Source organism: Gracilinanus agilis, chromosome 4 (genome assembly GCF_016433145.1).
Source record: "Gracilinanus agilis isolate LMUSP501 chromosome 4, AgileGrace, whole genome shotgun sequence".
NCBI lineage: Eukaryota > Metazoa > Chordata > Mammalia > Didelphimorphia > Didelphidae > Gracilinanus > Gracilinanus agilis.
The window spans coordinates 198,714,250-198,728,351 of record NC_058133.1 but is presented as its reverse complement, the minus strand read 5'-3'; the positions used below and the strand labels follow the sequence as shown (position 1 = coordinate 198,728,351).

The 14,102-nt window shown below is 46.8% G+C and overlaps 1 protein-coding gene across 1 annotated transcript; it reads right to left on the bottom strand.

Moving 5' to 3' along the window:
* Window positions 1–236: 236 nt before the first annotated feature.
* DLX4 (distal-less homeobox 4) lies at window positions 237–10,082 on the bottom strand. The gene is given in 8 exon segments (XM_044673960.1): window positions 237–1,766; window positions 4,345–4,541; window positions 5,684–5,765; window positions 6,865–6,881; window positions 7,051–7,088; window positions 7,380–7,405; window positions 7,407–7,429; window positions 9,709–10,082. Coding segments are annotated over 8 exon segments (918 nt in total). The 5' UTR covers window positions 10,007–10,082; the 3' UTR covers window positions 237–1,529.
* Window positions 10,083–14,102: the final 4,020 nt, after the last annotated feature.

Genomic DNA, 14,102 nt, shown 5'->3' with positions numbered 1-14,102 from the left:
AAACATAAGCAATAATTACATTGAAAAACTAAGCCAATATGTGGCCTGCAAGAATGGATTAGTAACTGGGTTTCTATTTGAGTTTGACACCACTGATGTGGATAAATCTGGCCCAGGTGAAGACATTTACCAACTATATTGCCTGAAAAACCCAGGGACAATCCAGAGAGAACCAGAGAGAGAGAGACAACGCCCATGACTGCTGAGAAACTGGAAAAACTCAGGACCAGAACAAAAAGGGTTTATTGCAAACTTTAATCACTGAAGGCTGCTAGGAGGAAAGACATGGGATCCCAGGGAGTGGCTGGCCAGAAAGGGAGCTTAGACCAGAAGGACCCATCAAGGCCCTGAGGACCCAAATTCCCATCAGTTCAACAGATGCCCTTTATAAAGAAGAGAACTATTCCTTAAACCCAAAGGCAATGTCCCCACAGGCAAAACAGGACCTGCCAGTGAAAATCTGCATAATCTACACCCAGAAGCAATTATCTGGTTAACTTACCCATCTTTTTCCCCTTTCTTCAGCCTCCCTACTCTTTCCCTCCTCTCCTCAAACCCATTGTTTTTGTTCCGATTTGGCCCTAATGACTTGGATATATCATTTTGTGGACTCTTTTATTTTTAAGGGGGGAGGTAGGTGGGAGGGTAAGAGCTTAATAAATACTTGTTAAATTATCTGGATAATTAGCCCATTCTGCACTTGAAATGTGTAGACACATTTTTGGGAGGGAGGAGGGCTTATGGAAGAGCCAGTGAATTGTCCTGTTGTTAGGCCTACAGAGTTTCAATTCTTTAAACTGGGTTTCTTGGGGGCTGGTGCAGAATTGGAGTAATTATCAAGATAATCTGACCCTGAATTCCTCCCCCTGCTCCAAGAACCTGCTTCCCACTCCCTAGAAATCTTCAGACCATGGAGGCCAACATGAGTTTCTTGTCATTTTTTGGAATCAAGAGTGTTAGCTATCTCTCTCTCTCTCTCTCCCATCTATCTCACTGCCAAAGGCTAAGAAAATCGGTGGGATGGGGGGGGGGGTTACTGAATGTATCTTCCTGGTTTTACTCCCATGTTTGGGGTGGCAGTATTCCTTCCAAAGGAAAAGACCGGCCAGGCAGGTGACTAGCATTGGGTCATATGACTAGGCTGGGGCAACAAGGAGGAGCCTGGAGAAAGGTGCCCAGCTCTGCCCCAGTGACGCTCAAGAATATTTTCTCCCTCTCTCCACCCACCACATCCTAAGTCCCATCCTCTCCTACCCCTACCCCCATGCTGACTTCTCTCCTAGGCATTTGTCTGTCTATTTGGAAGGAGGTGACCCAACCAGCTGGAGGGAAGGGGATGGTGCTCAGCTTCAGGTCTGTTTGGGGAGGGAGGAAGGGGGTATGGTGAAGACGAGTTAAAATGTCTCCATTTTCATCCCCAATCTCCCTCTCTCCCCACCACTACTCCTTTCCTAAAACCCAGGGAGAGAGCAGGTGAGCTGGGTCCAGAGCCATATAGGAAGCATGGGGTCCCCCAACCTTCCCCAGACTCACATCATCTGGGGTGCTGCCAGAGCCTCTGGGGGATGCTGCTGCTGGTACCAGGTCCCAAAGCTGTTGACATAACCCCCAGTAGGCAATGTCCTGGGCCTGGGCAGATCCCACAGTGAGGGGAGCGATGGGGACAGGGCTGGAAGGGCCCCTAGAAGCTCCCCTTCTTGAACATTTGATCCCTGTTTCATGATCTTCTTATATTTTGAACGTTTGTTCTGAAACCAGATCTTCACCTATGGGGGGAAAAAGAAGAAGAAAGGAATCAGGAAGAAGAAGGAGCAATCTCTGACGTCCTTCTTACTTCTTCAAGATGACTAACCCTTCCCAGGCTAGACTAAATCTATTCAATTCAACTCAACTCAACCCATGAACATTAACTGCATTTGGTGTCCAATATGGGAAGCAACCTGGCCTAATGAATAGAATGCTAGACATGGAGTCTGGGAAAGTTTCATTTATTTATTTAAATTATATTTTTATTTTTATTTTGAATATTTTCCCCTAGTTACATGTTTCATGTTCTTTCCCTCTCCCCAAACCACCCTAAGCCCCTTGAGCCCATGCACAATTCCACTGGGTTTTACATGTATTATTGATTAAGCTTTAATTCCATATTATTGATAGCGTTTAGTGTCTTCATTCAGGGAAAGTTTTAAATCCTCACAGTGACCACAGTCCATTACCATGGGGCAGATTATGTAAACTTTCAGGGCTTCAAATAACTCTAAAACTATATATTTTTATTATTATTAAATTTTAATAATGCTAAGTTTCTGTCTTAGTAACAACTCTTTTTTTTTTTTAAACCATTACCTTAGAATCTAAACTAAATTAGAAACTAAACCCTTAGTCTTAAAATCAATCTGGTGTTTATGGTTCTAATGCAGAAGGGTTAAGAAATGGGAGTTATGTGACTTGCCCAGGGTCACACAGCTAGGAAGTGTCTTACACTACATTTGAACCATCTCTGGGACTGGCTCTCAATCCACTGAGCCACCTAGTTGCCCCCCAGGAACATCTCTTAAGACTTTAAAGCAAGGGCTAGGCAAACAGTTAAGTAACTTGTCCAGAGTCCACAGCAAGGAAGTATATCTAAAGCAAATTTGAACCCAGATCCTTCTAACTCCAGGCTTGGCAACTGTCTCTGCTGTGCCATCTAGCTGTTCCTAAAACTATACATTTTAGACAGTTTCATGATCTGTCTTAGTGGAAGGAATTCCAACACTGAGGTCCTTGACGTTAAGTACAAGCCCTGTGTTAGGGACTGGGAAGGAGAAAATTAGAGTCTCTGCCCTCTAAAAGTTTGTACTCTGTTAGAAGTCTAGGATGCTTCTAGAAATAAATATAATGGAAACGTTCAGTGATGTGATAAATGGACCCAAAGGGGAAAAAACTATGCAAAATTAGAAGAGGGAAAAATTACATCTAGGTTGGGGGAGAGGGTGGATCAGGGAGGCTTCATAGAAGAGATAGTACTTAAAATGAGTCCTGAAAGAAGGGAGGAATTTTAATAAGTGGAGATGGGGTTGATGGGAGGAGTTTCTCTTAAAGTCTCAAAGACACATCTTTTATATACCAACAGTTTTTTTTTTGTTTTTTTTTTGGTAACTTTCTGTGTTAGTGACAACTATAAGACAGAGGGGCAAGGGCTAGGCAATAGGGGCTAAGTGACTTGCCCAGGGTCGCAGAGCTAGGAAGTGTCTAAGGCCACATTTTTGAACCCTTGTCCTCCTGATTCCAGGCTCCCAGTTCTATCCACTGAGCTACCTCCCTGCCCCCAGCAATATTTATCTATGCTATTCCCCTATCCAGAAATGCCTTTCTTGTCTTTATACTCATTCTTCATGGCCCCCTCCCCCCATGGGCCACTTCCCAGAACTCCAAAGGATCTGCCCTCCTCTGGAGGCCCTATGGAATTTATTGTAGATAACACATATATTCAAAGAAGTAACCCATACAAATGAGAATACACCAGGGCCAAAAAAAAATACAAAAGCCATGATAGCGTCTGCCTACTCCCTTAAGGTTTACATATATATGATTTCCAAAATCATTTGGAATTTGTCACATATTACGTGGATGGTGAGGTTCTCTTTCCTACAGGTATGTGTCTTATCTCTGCAGCCAGACTCTAAGCTCTCTGGGAGCAGGCTGATCACATCACAGCTGTGTCTTTCTAATATCTAGCACAGCATGTCTACTCAATAAAAGCTGGTTGATTATTAGATTAGCAGTCTTTCTTCGAATGTATTTCCTTTCTTTTTTTTTGGTAGATTAGTTTTGTTTTGTTTTTAGTTTTATTAGAGAGTAGGGCTAGGGTTGGCCTAACCAAGTGGTGGGCTGCCCCTTGTAATTTGATTTCAAGAACACAAGGAAGATCTTTTCCCTTGGGCTTCCCAATGAAGCTCCAAACTCTGCCATTAGGAGCCCAAGGTTCAGGTTTAGTGTGACTACTTAAAATGCAAATACAAGAACTTAATCACTCATTAAGTCTTGTCATTTATAACTCAGCATGAATGAGTTTATCAGATCTTTGGGCCAGGGCCAAGGCTAGTGGGAAAAAGGTGCCCAGGAACAGGAAGAAGAACAGAGATGGAGAGGGCTGGGCCCTGTTTGGGGAATTGAAGTGGGAGGGGGAATGGGCTAAAGATAAATTTTACTTAATGCCCTTTGCCTCCTCATTCCACTCTCTCATGTCCAATTCCTTCCTCTGTGGCTTGGGGGAGAATGGAGAGGAAGGCAGGGGGATCTAGGTGGGGCCCCTTCCTACTCCCACCCCCTCTCACCCTTGGGTAGGCATCTGGCCCCCACCTGGGTCTGAGTGAGGCCTAACTGGGCAGCTAGCTGAGCTCTTTCTGGAAGCGCCAGGTACTGTGTATGCTGGAAGCGTTGGTTCAGATGCTGAAGCTGGAGGCTGGAATAGATGGTTCTGGGCTTTCGAAGTTTCTTGTTGCGGCCATTCAGTGGGAATCCCTCTGGCTGTCGTAACCCAAGTGGCTTCTCCAGGTCTAATGGGAGAACAGAAAGAGAAGGAATATTGGTTTTCTGTTGCCAGTCATGCAGACTCCTCACTCATTTGGGTCCAAACATGTCTCTTGGCAGGAGGTTCTCAGAATAGCTAAAGACAGGCATTTGGTCCCCCAGGGTACTTTCCTTTTGCCCTCAAAATACCTATTCTTTTCCCAGTCTTTGTCCCTCCCCTGCTGTCCCCTAATCCCAATCAATCCCTTCAATTTCATAATGGTGGGTTTATCTGGAGCCACCTAGAAAAACCAATCCCTTCCCAAGCTCTTGAAAATGAGGAGATGGGAAAGATGTCACAAATCCTATCCTCCCACCAAGGCTGCTCCTCTCTAGCCTTTGGGCCCCTCTCATTTCACCATCCACCAGTGTAGATTAAGTGTTTATTTTTCCTTACTTCATCAACAGATGCCCTCCTGGGATTGAGTCTCCGGGAAAGCCAGCCCCAGCCTTCATCCCACCCCCACCCTTTCCTCTATGGGCCTCCAATTCCAGAGGCAGAAAAGGGTGGGGGGAGTAGATTCCACAGAACCACAGCTTGTCAGAACTGAAAGGGGGAGTGGGCTTGAGAGATTCCACAAGAACCACATTTTATCAAAGCTAGAAAAGACTTTAAAATTCAATCCCCTTCATTTTACTGAGAAAGAAACTGAGGCTCACTGGGGTAGAAGGGATTTGACCAAGGACTGCTCTCATTTCACAAAGCCTGCCTGCCTGGGTTCATACTCTGAAAGAAAATTAACTTTCCTCCAAGTTGTTACCTTCACCCCATCCCCCCCAAAGAAAACATTTCAAAAAAAAATAGTGTGCTAGAGGTGGCCTTGATTTGGGGAGAGCTGGATTGTAGCTTCAGTCAGAGTTTTATATACCTCAGAGCTTAACCAGTTTCTTGTGACTTTTGTCACCAGGTTTATTTAGTGTTTTTACTACTGGAAAGAAACTGGTCTTTTCAGGGTGCACCACCAAAACCTTCCTTAATTCATTGCTAGTATTAGGTGAGCTGTAGACCATTTGTGGGACAGGTACCCTTTGGGCAGCACTGGGGTAATTTAACTTTGCACTATGCAGAGCCTTTAAGAGTCCCAACTTTTGCCAGACAACCCCATAGGAACAAAAAAAGGGGACCCACACTCCACCCCCTTCCTTGGTTGAGACTGAAGCCCTGGGTGAGGCGGCTTCTTCATCCTCAGGGTCACTGTGGTCAGTCTACCCTGGGAAGTAAGCAAAACAAAACATCCAGGGGCAGCTGGGTAGCTCAGTGGATTGAGAGCCGGGCCTAGAGACCGGAGGTCCTAGGTTCAAATCCGGCCTCAGACACTTCCCAGCTGTGTGACCCTGGGCAAGTCACTTGACCCCCATTGCCTACCCTTACCACTCTTCCACTTATAAGTCAAAACACAGAAGTTAAGGGTTTAAAAAACAAACAAACAAACAAAACCATCCCTGTGTTTTCGAGCAAACTTCTCTCTCACTCAAACTCTCCATTACCCATTATTAGGGGCCTTGAAGGCACCCTTCCTAAACATCCGGACCTCAAAGGCTTTTCTAAACCTTAAACTAGTATATTAACACTAGTATAACTGTTATTGTCATTCTGAACTTAGTGTATCCTCATTTCTATGAGATCTCATTTATATGGATTTCTTCTTTGAATATATGTGTTATCTGCCTTTGCCCATCGATCCCACTGTAGCTAATGTGTGTTTGTGTGTGGCTGTGTGGCAACAGCATCTGCTTGGGTGTCTCAGTATCTGACCTGGTGTTTTTCTACATCTGGAGATAACTGTGTTTCTGGGCATATTTCACTGTGTGGTCTCTGAGTCCAGTGAAATATTGCCATCCTGGTCTAAATCTGCTGGTTTCCCCACCCCTAAGAGGTTGCCTGCCTTCCATCCTAACATTCAACTAAAGCAGAGGATGCCCTGCTCTTCTTTGTATCCTCTTTTTACAGTTCAGAAGAGTTTCCGCCCCAAATTTCCAGAAAATTGTTTGGTTTGCCTTTCCCACCCCTGACTCAGCTTCCCATATTCCACAATGTCTACACTGGCCATGATAAAAAGTAGACTCTTGGGGGGCAGCTGGGTAGCTCAGTGGATTGAGAGCCAGGCCTAGAGACGGGAGGTCCTAGGTTCAAATCTGGCCTCAGACACTTCCTAGCTGTGTGACCCTGGGCAAGTCACTTGACCCCCATTGCCTACCCTTACCACTCTTCTGCCTTGGAGCCAATACACAGTATTGACTCCAAGACGGAAGGTAAGGGTTTAAAAAAAAAAAAAAAAAAAAAAAAAAAAAAAGTAGACTCTGAATCACCTGTGCAGCCATGATTTCTCTGGATATAATGGGGACAGAGAGGTAGGAGTTGAAGAGAGAAGAGAAAGTGAGCGGGATACCAATTGTGGGGGTCTAAGCATTTCCCCAGACTCCAAGAACAAGCAGCCTAACATTAGCTCCCACGCTGTGCTTTCCTCTTCCCCCTTCTCACTGTCCTGTCCATACCAGGGCTGCCGTTGATTCCCAGGTCCCAGAGGCAAATCCTGAAAATTACAAGTAGTTTAGTCCTGGTGACTGAGAACAATCACTGAGTCTCATTTTAATGGTCTGTGTTTTTTTTGTTAGAGAGGCCTCTTCCTCCGAAAAGCCCCCTGAAGCCCCTAGACAACCCCCCTCGCATTCTGTCTCCAAATAGCAAAAGGCAAAGCCCTCCTCATAGTCCCGATTACTGCCTTTCCAAGGCAAAGAGGCCACAAAAACCACTGGCAAAGAAACAGCCCTTGGAAAGGGAAAGCTACAGAGAGTACCTACTCGGGGAAAGGGAGTTTCCATACCATAGATGTAGGGTCTGGGCTCCCAAAAGAAGTAAAGAGGAGGTCAGTCACTGAGAAAGAAGTAGGGAGGGAGGAAGAAAGGGAGAAAAACCAGACCTTTTTCTTCGTTGGATCCGGGAGAGAAAAGAGGGCAAAAGAAAAAAAAAACATTTTTTTGATTCTCCTTCTGCCCTTCTCCCGATTCTTGGGCTAAGGGGAACAAGAGAAGGATTGGAAAATCCAGTAGAAAACACTGACAAGTCTACAGAAGCACAAACTCTAATCAGTATTTTTTTTTTCCAAAGAGAAAAAAAAAACCCCAACCACCACAAACCATAAACCCACTTTTGCTTTGAACAGTACGGATGACAGAGAAAAGGGAAGGTGATTTAGGAGGAATTATTAAGGTTCCTGCCTTCCTTTCCTTCAAACAACACCCTAAGTCTAGAGGGGGATGGCCAGATCTTTTCAGAGAAGATGGTAACTGATATTTAGAATTTACTAGCTTAGGTAGAAAGAATTCTTGAAACTGACGACTCAAAAGATGGGCGACCAGTCCTCTTGGAGGCAGGAGGGAATACCCCACATCTGAGGGAAACAATGACTTGGTTAAGAAATCAAGAGGCCTGGATCCTGCTGCTAACTTTACGATGTGATCTTATTTAAAGAAGCTGCATGGTGTGGGCCTGTTTCCTCAACTATTGACTGAGGGGGTTGGACCAGATGATGGGGAGAGAGGTTTCCATCTCTGACTTTCTATGGCTCTTAAGTATTTTACTCATGGGGAAAGATTGGGCAGGGAAATCCTGCTGTGACTATGAGGAATGGTGACTTAGTATGACACTGAAGGAGAGTGCCACTGTAGAGAGCTGGGAGATATCGAGTCTAAGAAGGACTCAGTGGAAGAGATTACCGAGGGTGTGTGTGTATTGTAAGAGTCTAATTGTGGGAGCAATTAGGTACAATTAGGCTAACTCCTGTGAAGGTGATGTGGGGTGTTAACTGTGCAACCAGGGGCATTTCTAGGGCACGGGGTATCTGTGAAATGGCGTGCAAATACTATGAACCTCTATGAATAATACCGAAGTCCATGTAACTTCGATGGAGCTGGGATAATATTTCTTTGTGCATGTATGCCATTATAGGTTGTCTGTGGGTGGGTGTTTAAGTGAGAGGGCCTGTATTTACCTTCTCTGAGAGTCCCCCAAAATCTTTCCTAAGGGTGATGGGTCCTCCGTCCATTCGAGGATTGAATATTTTCAATGTGGTGTTTGTCCACTGCACACCTTTTTCCCTGCTGGGGGACTGATTGATTTCCCAGACTCTTGCTGTTGCTGCTCCGGCTAGCTCTCCCAGTCTGGAGAGGGCCCAAAGCTTTCAAATCCAAGAAAACCAGGCAGGGTTTTCTTTTCTTTTCCTTCTCTCTTTCTTTTTTTCCCCTCATTGTTTTGGGAATGACATAACTCTCACCCAAAGACCTTAAAAGAGCCACATAGGGATGAATGCCTTACCACAGGGTCAGAGATAAGGAAATAAGTGGGGAAAGAGGAAAGATCCTGATCTGCAGACCCCTAGCTCCCTTAATGGCCAAAGTGTTAGCTGGGCATTTTCGTCGAAGTTTCTCCCACTTAGCTTCTTCCCTCAGAGGAAAAAAAAAAACCTGTCTTTTTTTGGCTAAATTCTAAGGAACGTGGTGGAGAGTGGGGAGGGGTAGGGTGGGAAAAGAAAGTCCCAAATGATCCCTCTCTCCACCCCACGAATAATCGGCCAGCTAGCTGGAGTGTAATTTCTCTTAATGCGGGTTTAGTGTAAGAACAGATTGGAAAGACAGCTGCTCGGAGTGTCGGGGGTGGGGGGGGGCGGGGAAGGAGGGAAGGAGAGGGTGATTCTTTTCTCAGGGAGCCTGTTCTGGGTGAAGGTAACCCAAGCATCCCCCTCCCCATTTTCCCCCCAAAGTATACATCTGGATTGTTTCAACTTTCTCCTTACACGTAGGAACACACACATGCCCCGCTGCGCGTAGATGGGGTGGGGAGGGGGGGCGTTGGGAAGAGCTCAGCTTTACTTAACTGCAAATCGAAACCAGGTCGAACTTGAAAGAAAAAGGGGATCGACCCACCACCCCCTCACCCTTCCTCCCGCCCCAATCTTTTCTTCCTCCCTCCCTCTCTCCCTCTCTCCCTCCCCCCAACCCCTAGGTCGAGTCGAATACAAGTTAGATTTCAATCCCGCAATCTGCGCCCAACCTTTGGAGGGCAAAATAGTGAGGAGAAAAGCAGGTAACGGGGATTCGCCAGAAAGGCAGAACAGTGATGCGGGAGAACCCACTCCCCCGGCGCTTCCGCCTTACCTGCCACAGCCTGCAGATTCACTGCAGGGCCACGGAGATGCAGCGAGGCGGTCCCGGGCTGCTGGTAAGGCAGGTGGGGGCCGCTGGGGGCTGGGGGGCTGACATAAGGGTAACCTACCGCGCAGCCGTATGGCTGCGGAGCTCCGGGGTAGGGCCCCTCAGAGGGCTCTGGGGACGAGGACTGCAGACCGCGGGGGTACGGAGAAAGGGAGTGTGAAGGCGGAGGGGCAGGGGCAAAGTCCTGGAAGGCAGCTTTGGAGGCAGTGGGTCCCAGGAGGGTGGGGGGCAAAGAGGTCATAATTACAGTGGCCCTGGGCCTAAAGGTTGCTGGCACCTAGACCCATGGCCTGGCCAGCACCTTCTTCTACCTCCTCCTTGTGCCAGTGCCGCCTGCCGCTCTCCCTTCCCCAAGCCCAGCACACTGGGTTCCGATGAGCCTCCCNCCTCCCCGCCTCCCGCAGAGAGCGCGAGCCGGGGGGTGGGGGGCCGAGGCCCCCATCCCCCAGTTTCACCCTCCCCCCCTTGAGTTCGCTAGGCCCCCTCCCTTTCCCTCTACTTCTCTACGGGATAAGATTCTCGGTCCCCCCTCCCCACCCTGGGGCGGCGGGGAGAGGGGTAAACCCACCCTGCGTCTGGGATTGGCTAAAATGCTCAGTACGTCACAGAGCGTCCCCCCTCCCCCCGACCACGCCCCACCTCCGCACCCTTTGGAGTATTCGGGAAAGTTGAGAGGTGGGATCTGTGTATCGGGTCCAGGGTATCAACTGAGAGGGTGATGTGCTAGGATCACGAAGTTTTCCTGGGGCATGGGGGAACCTAGGAGTCAGGGAAGACAGTTTGGGACCGGCGGAGTCGGGTGAGGAAAGGCCAGGGTGAATCGGCTCCGAATGGGAGTTGGGCAGAGGTGGTTGGAGACCGGGAAATAAGGGTCCAGGGGTAGAGAAACCACTAGACAAGTACAGAGGTACGCAGTTGACCCACACTGACGCTTTCCCCCCGGTCTCTGGCCTGGTTACTGCTGCTCCTGTGGACTGTGGACACGCTCGAGCTCGGAGCCTTTCCTGTCCCCCAGTTCCGGGATATCAAGAAACAAAAAGTTTCGAAAACCAGCTACCCCCCGCCCCCTCCTCCTCTCCTGCTCTCTCATCCCACTTGGGATCCGCCACTCTGCCTCCGGGCCCACGTCCCGGCCCGGGCCTAGCCTGCTTCTGCGGGACGGGGTGGGGCCTGCCAGGCCACTGCAGGCTTGGGAGGCCCGGCAGCAGGTTCGGCTTGTCGGAATGTAGGGCTGTGCAGAGGCGAACCGTGCTTAATGAGGTTGTTGGTAAACAGATGCTGGGCGGAGGGAGGTCGCTCGCTGCGAGTTAGGAACGGAAACCAGTGCCCAGCCGCCCCGCTCACGTGTTTTGAATACACACCCCCTTCTACACACGCAGGCACAGGAACCCCGCGCACCTGCTCGGGAATACACACGCTGTGCATTGAGTTTTCCTTCGCGGTCACAGAGAAGCCCGCGCCTCTTGTCAATCGCAGAACTAGCTTTTTGTCTGACTTTCGGCCGGGACAGCTTTGGAGCCAAGGGAGTCAAAATTGGGGGTGGGCAGCCTCGGAGATACAACTCCCCTTTCCCCTAATCAGACTCAAAGTCTCTCATTCTCGGTGGCCTCAGCCTTTGCCCACAAGTCCTGAGCCCTGAGAATGGACCCTCAACCAACTAAGTCACTGACTTGGAGGCTTTGGAGATGATGAACAAATTTAAATGGAGGCCTTAATATATCTTCAGAAATACACCTGTTTGGGTCAGTCAGCCACTAGCGTCCTAAAACCAGGGGTTTCTCTTCCGAAAAAGAATTTGAGCAGCGCAAACACAAGTAAACGCATAAATGTGCTCACGATTGTATTTAAACACAGAAAACAGGTGCACATTCATGCCCAACTATGCCACAGTGTACACACTCGAGTGTGTAGCATTCACCTACACAGGCATACTTTAATATTAGAGACATCCATCTGCCTTTTCAGTAACTGCTTTGTGGACTCTTAGCTACATTTTCTTGAAATCACATGGTTTAAGTTAATTAAAAATTAGGGGTGGTGTGTATGTAGGTATATAAAAGATGTACTTATGTGTATGTGGTCTATGTAGCATTATTTAACTGCAATAACAGTGTCAAAATGGTGGTTGAATGGTCACTTTTAATGGATGCAGAGAAGGTATTTTTATGTGGATGGAAGGTTTGAATTAAATGCTCTTGGAGGGGCCTCTCAAGACATAGAGACTCTCCAGTGAAAGATAGAAGCTTTCACAAGATTTTGCATTTGTTAAGGATCAGGCTGTGCCTACAATTAACAGCCCTGGTGAAATTGGTTGTTGAGCTCTGGAATGAAAAGGAAGACCTGTGCTTCTTAAATGTAGCCTTTTCAGAAGCCAACATTTCTCCTAGTTATCTCTCTGTCATCCTTGGTGTACTTGGAGAGCTCAGGAGTGAAGGAGGTCGTTTCTGTCTGAGAGTCAGGAGACCAGGGTTCAGTCTAAGTTCAACCATTAACTCTCTACTTGAGCAAGTCAAATTAAAATAATTTCTAAAGACCCTCCAAACCTCCACATTCCATGGAAACAGGGAATATTGCACACTTTGTGTCCTCTTTCCCATCAGGGTCAGTCTTCATTATCTGTTTATTGCATTTATTTGGGACTGTGGTCAAAGAAGACTTTTCATGCTTATATATATATATATATATATATATATATTCAGTGAGCCTGAGCAAGGGCAGTACCCATCTCCAGAGTATTAAGAAAGGGAATGAGGTGTTCCAGCCTGGATTTTAGCACGGGAAAAAATAGTCATCTAGGATTGGGGTGGGAGACAGGGAGGGAAAGAGGAGTGAAAGAACAGGAAGAAAATAAGAAGGCTGTCCTATCATCCTGGGCTGTTGAGGGGGTGTATGTAGGGGGTGGTGGAGAGAAAGGTAAGTTAATTTCCAGCCAAGGATCCTGTACCTTTAAGAGAAGCAAACCTGGCTGAAACTGGACACCTACCAAGCCAGAGGGGATAGAAACTAGTTTTCCAAGAAAGAAAATTCAGAGCCCAGACCAGGGCAAAAGGGAACCCAGGTCCCTGGGGGCTTTTAGGTTTGGGATACTGCTCTATTGGAGAGGGAGAAGCATTAACTTCCTGGGGCTACCTGAAAATCCCATTCATCTTCCACATCCATCAGGGACAGGAATGGCAATTTTAAATTAAGAAATGCCTTGGGAAATTATTGGGAATTCTCCCTCTGATTACACTCCCAATGCCTGGCTCTCCCTTCAGTTCCAGTGCTGATCTTTAAGCAAAGAGGATACAATCACCCTATAGTTTTTTGTCTGCCAACAAATCCTAATCATTCTCCAACTCTGCCTCTCTCTCATTTCTATTCGATACCTGGGACCTGCTCTGCCTCACTGAAATGACTTGAATGGGGGAGGGTGTCCCTGGGATTCTACTCACCCCCCCTCCCCCAGTAGTACCAGACCTACTGTAGTACACCGGGCACTGGGGCAGGGAATGACTGGGAAGAATCTCAGATTCCAGTTCCCTGAACCTGAAAGGTCTCCTAAGACCCCAGTTTGAGTTCAGCATTTTGAGTTTCTCCTGTCTCTGCCATTTCTTCCAGTTGATAATATGATTCAGTTTCATTTTGACATGTTTGGGGGCATTATTTTATTTTCTTTTTTCCTAAAAAAATTTCTTAGTTTCTTTTGTTATATTAATTTCTGACTCTGTACTTCCTTCTCAATAAACCATTCCCTGAAATGAAAACTGAAAAGGAAGGGAAAAAAAGGTGCCACAAAACCAATTAACATATTAACTATGTCTAGCAATATATATAATCCCCCATCACCAGGAGAGATTACAGACTGCTAGATTATAAATATCTGGAAGACAGAATTCGTAGATTTGTAGGCTCAGCAAGTGCTTTATACATAGTAGGCATTTAAGAAATGTTCTATAAATTGAATTTCATGTTTTAACATCTCAGCACCTTAATAAACACAATCTCAATGAAAGATGCCAGGAGCGGATAGGTAGGTAGAAGGGTGCATGTGCAGATAGTTGGAAGGTATCTTAGAGACTGACTCCAATTCTCATTTTACAAGTGAGGAAACTGAAGTACAAGAAGGTCAAATGACTTTGCAAAGTCTCCAGAGGTAGCTAGTGAGAGAGTTAGGACTAGAATACAGAGCTGATTGCCACTTCAAGCTTCCTGCTTCCCTTTTCCCTGACCATCATCAGGAAATTCTTGTTGTTTGCTTATCCTAACTTCTTACTTTAGTGGGAGCAGGAAGATAACAATCATTGGAGGTTCTCAGCTATGGGGAAGACAGGAAAATAGAAATAGACCGAAAAGTG